Raw genomic sequence first — 2,362 nt, forward strand, 5'->3', positions numbered from 1 at the left:
GGGCTGAACGCCCTTTAGATAGCTCCTCGATGGAATCTTGGTCAAGCAGCAGACGCCAGGTCTTACTCTGCAACCCAGCATCTGTGCGAGGCCTGAGCGGCGCCCAGACGACGCGCTCAGACACTCGGTGCAACCTTTTCTCCGACAAGTAAATAAACACCACGCAAGTAGACTCTATAGCTCTCTATCGAATACAACCTCTTGTATACCTCGCGATTGCTCCCCGGAGCGCAGCCCCTTACATAGTACACCTCTTTCTCCATCTCTCATCTTTTAGTCAGATGCTGGAGCTCTAAAATTAGCCTGGGTAGAGGCTATTAATCCAAACAAGCACTTAGTCTTTGTTACCTCGTCGCCCTCTAGATGGACTAACAATAATATAGGCCTAGCTTAGCTTAAAGAGGTCTTTGAAAAAGAGACTGCACGCTACGCTCGAACTAGGTACTAGTTACTTATTGTTGATGGCCACTCATCTTATGTAACCATAGATTTTCTAGATTATTGCAACAGCTATAGGATTCTAGTTGCTGTATATCCTCCTTATTCGACCTATAGGCTTCAGCCTCTTAACGTTAAGATATTTGGGCCTCTAGCGTTAGCCTACTTAAAGGAGTTGTTAAACTTCCTCTATTGGAGCTATGGAATCCTTCCTCTAGCAAAAGGAGACTTCTTTAAGCTCTTTTAGAGGGCTTAGGGTATAGCTTTTAGAAAGGAGACTATTATAAGCTCCTTTAAGGCAACTAGCATTAACCCACTAAATGCTAAGGTTATTCTCCAAAAGTTCTAACAAGAGGCCTCTAGTTTAGATGAAAGCTCTTCTTCTGTCCTTAGTAGAGATAATTGGCTTAAAATTAAGTCTATTATACGCCAGGAGGTGAAGGACTTCAATAATAAGGAGGTAAAAAAGCTTATGTTACTCGTAACAAGAAGGATTCTCTCCTTGACAACGGACGGGAGGTAGGAAGCCTATGGGCGTCCACGTCAGAAGGTAACGATTAGCGCGGGGTGCGGATCACGTGACTGACATCTCGCCAAGACGCGACATCTTGCCAAGAAGACAGATGCCACGACCTTGGGAGATGCCAGGACATCTCGGACATCTCTAGATGCCAGGCCTCTGGGAGATGCCACAGATGTCAGGGCCAGAGGCAATGGGTATAAGAATGTGTTGGATTTCATTATTACACTCGTTGTGGTCAACTCTTCAGAATAGTTCATCTCTTACACAGATTGATACTAGTTATTCTATCTTGTAGAATTGATTGTTTATTCTTTTGGTTAAATCCTATAACTCTTTTCCACATAGCACTTCGCAAACAATCTCACGGACTACCGCTTTAGTCTACTCGCCCTAACCCGGACCGAGATCAGAGAAGTATAGCCGACCCCCGTGTAACAGCTTCGCCGAAGCCTCCATCACCTCTCAGCTTAAAATAGTATACTTAAAGGAGAAAACTAGAGCTTAAGGGAGGCTCTAAAGGTTAAAAAGAGACACTAAAAGAAGAGCTACACGCTTCAACTTAATAGGCCTAAGGAGTACCATAGAGGAGCTGTCTTTTGGTCTCCTAAGAAGGTTCGCCAAGCCAAGGAGGATGAGATAGAACGATAACAAGAACAATAGCAATTACAACTCTAGAAAGCTAAAAGATCTAAGTTAAGGAGACAAGCTTAATTGTACAAGCTTCAAATAGCCTAGGAGAAGCGTGTTGAGAGAGAGAGGCTCAAGGAGGTGAGAGAGAAGGAGAGAGCCGCCAAGGTGGCTCAAAAGGAGGCTCAAAAGGCAGCCTGGGAGGCTAAAAAAGCTATACAATTATCCTAAAGGGGTAAGCGTAAAGCCTCACAAGGCTCCTCTCAAAAGCAGAAGCGTTAGAAACGTGTTGTTGTTAATTCATCTTATGTACAAGCTAAGGTGGCTGCACTAGCCGTCCTAACTTAGACCACCTGCTACAGCCGCACCACTAAGCTACTAAGTAGATACAAGTAGCCTATTATAATCGCAATGCTATAATTACTACAACACTATAAAATCTCGTGATAATAGCGACTGTAGGTGGCTGTACAGCCTTATCTTTTGCAATAGGTTTTTTGGTGGGGTGGGTCATTGCGCGTCCTGGGTCATTGCGCGTCCATGCAGGTTATGGCAACTGTAGTAAGACTATTATTGTTCCATTAGAGTCTAGTGAGCTCGAGGCTATGTAAGACTTTGGCCGAGGCCGTTCTAACTAGATTTATTTACAAATACGAGTTTGTGCTTGAAGTGTGTCTGTGGTGCTTCGGCCTTTGTCTAGGTAAGCGATAGCTATCGCTTACTAGACGCCTGGTGCTAAAGAGCATTTTGATAACAGAAAGAGATGTTAGAAAA

At 44.1% G+C, this 2,362-nt stretch overlaps 1 protein-coding gene across 1 annotated transcript; it reads left to right on the forward strand.

Annotated features, from left to right (window-relative positions):
- Positions 1-968: 968 nt before the first annotated feature.
- On the forward strand, positions 969-1,213 carry SETTUDRAFT_20030 (uncharacterized protein; the record flags this gene model as incomplete). Its single annotated transcript, XM_008028658.1, has 2 exons — positions 969-980; positions 1,037-1,213. 2 exons carry the CDS (start codon positions 969-971, stop codon positions 1,211-1,213), a joined length of 189 nt encoding a protein of 62 aa, XP_008026849.1.
- Between the last annotated feature and the right edge of the window lie 1,149 nt (positions 1,214-2,362).

This window comes from Exserohilum turcica (genome assembly GCF_000359705.1).
Source record: "Exserohilum turcica Et28A unplaced genomic scaffold SETTUscaffold_3, whole genome shotgun sequence".
NCBI classification, from domain to species: domain Eukaryota; kingdom Fungi; phylum Ascomycota; class Dothideomycetes; order Pleosporales; family Pleosporaceae; genus Exserohilum; species Exserohilum turcicum.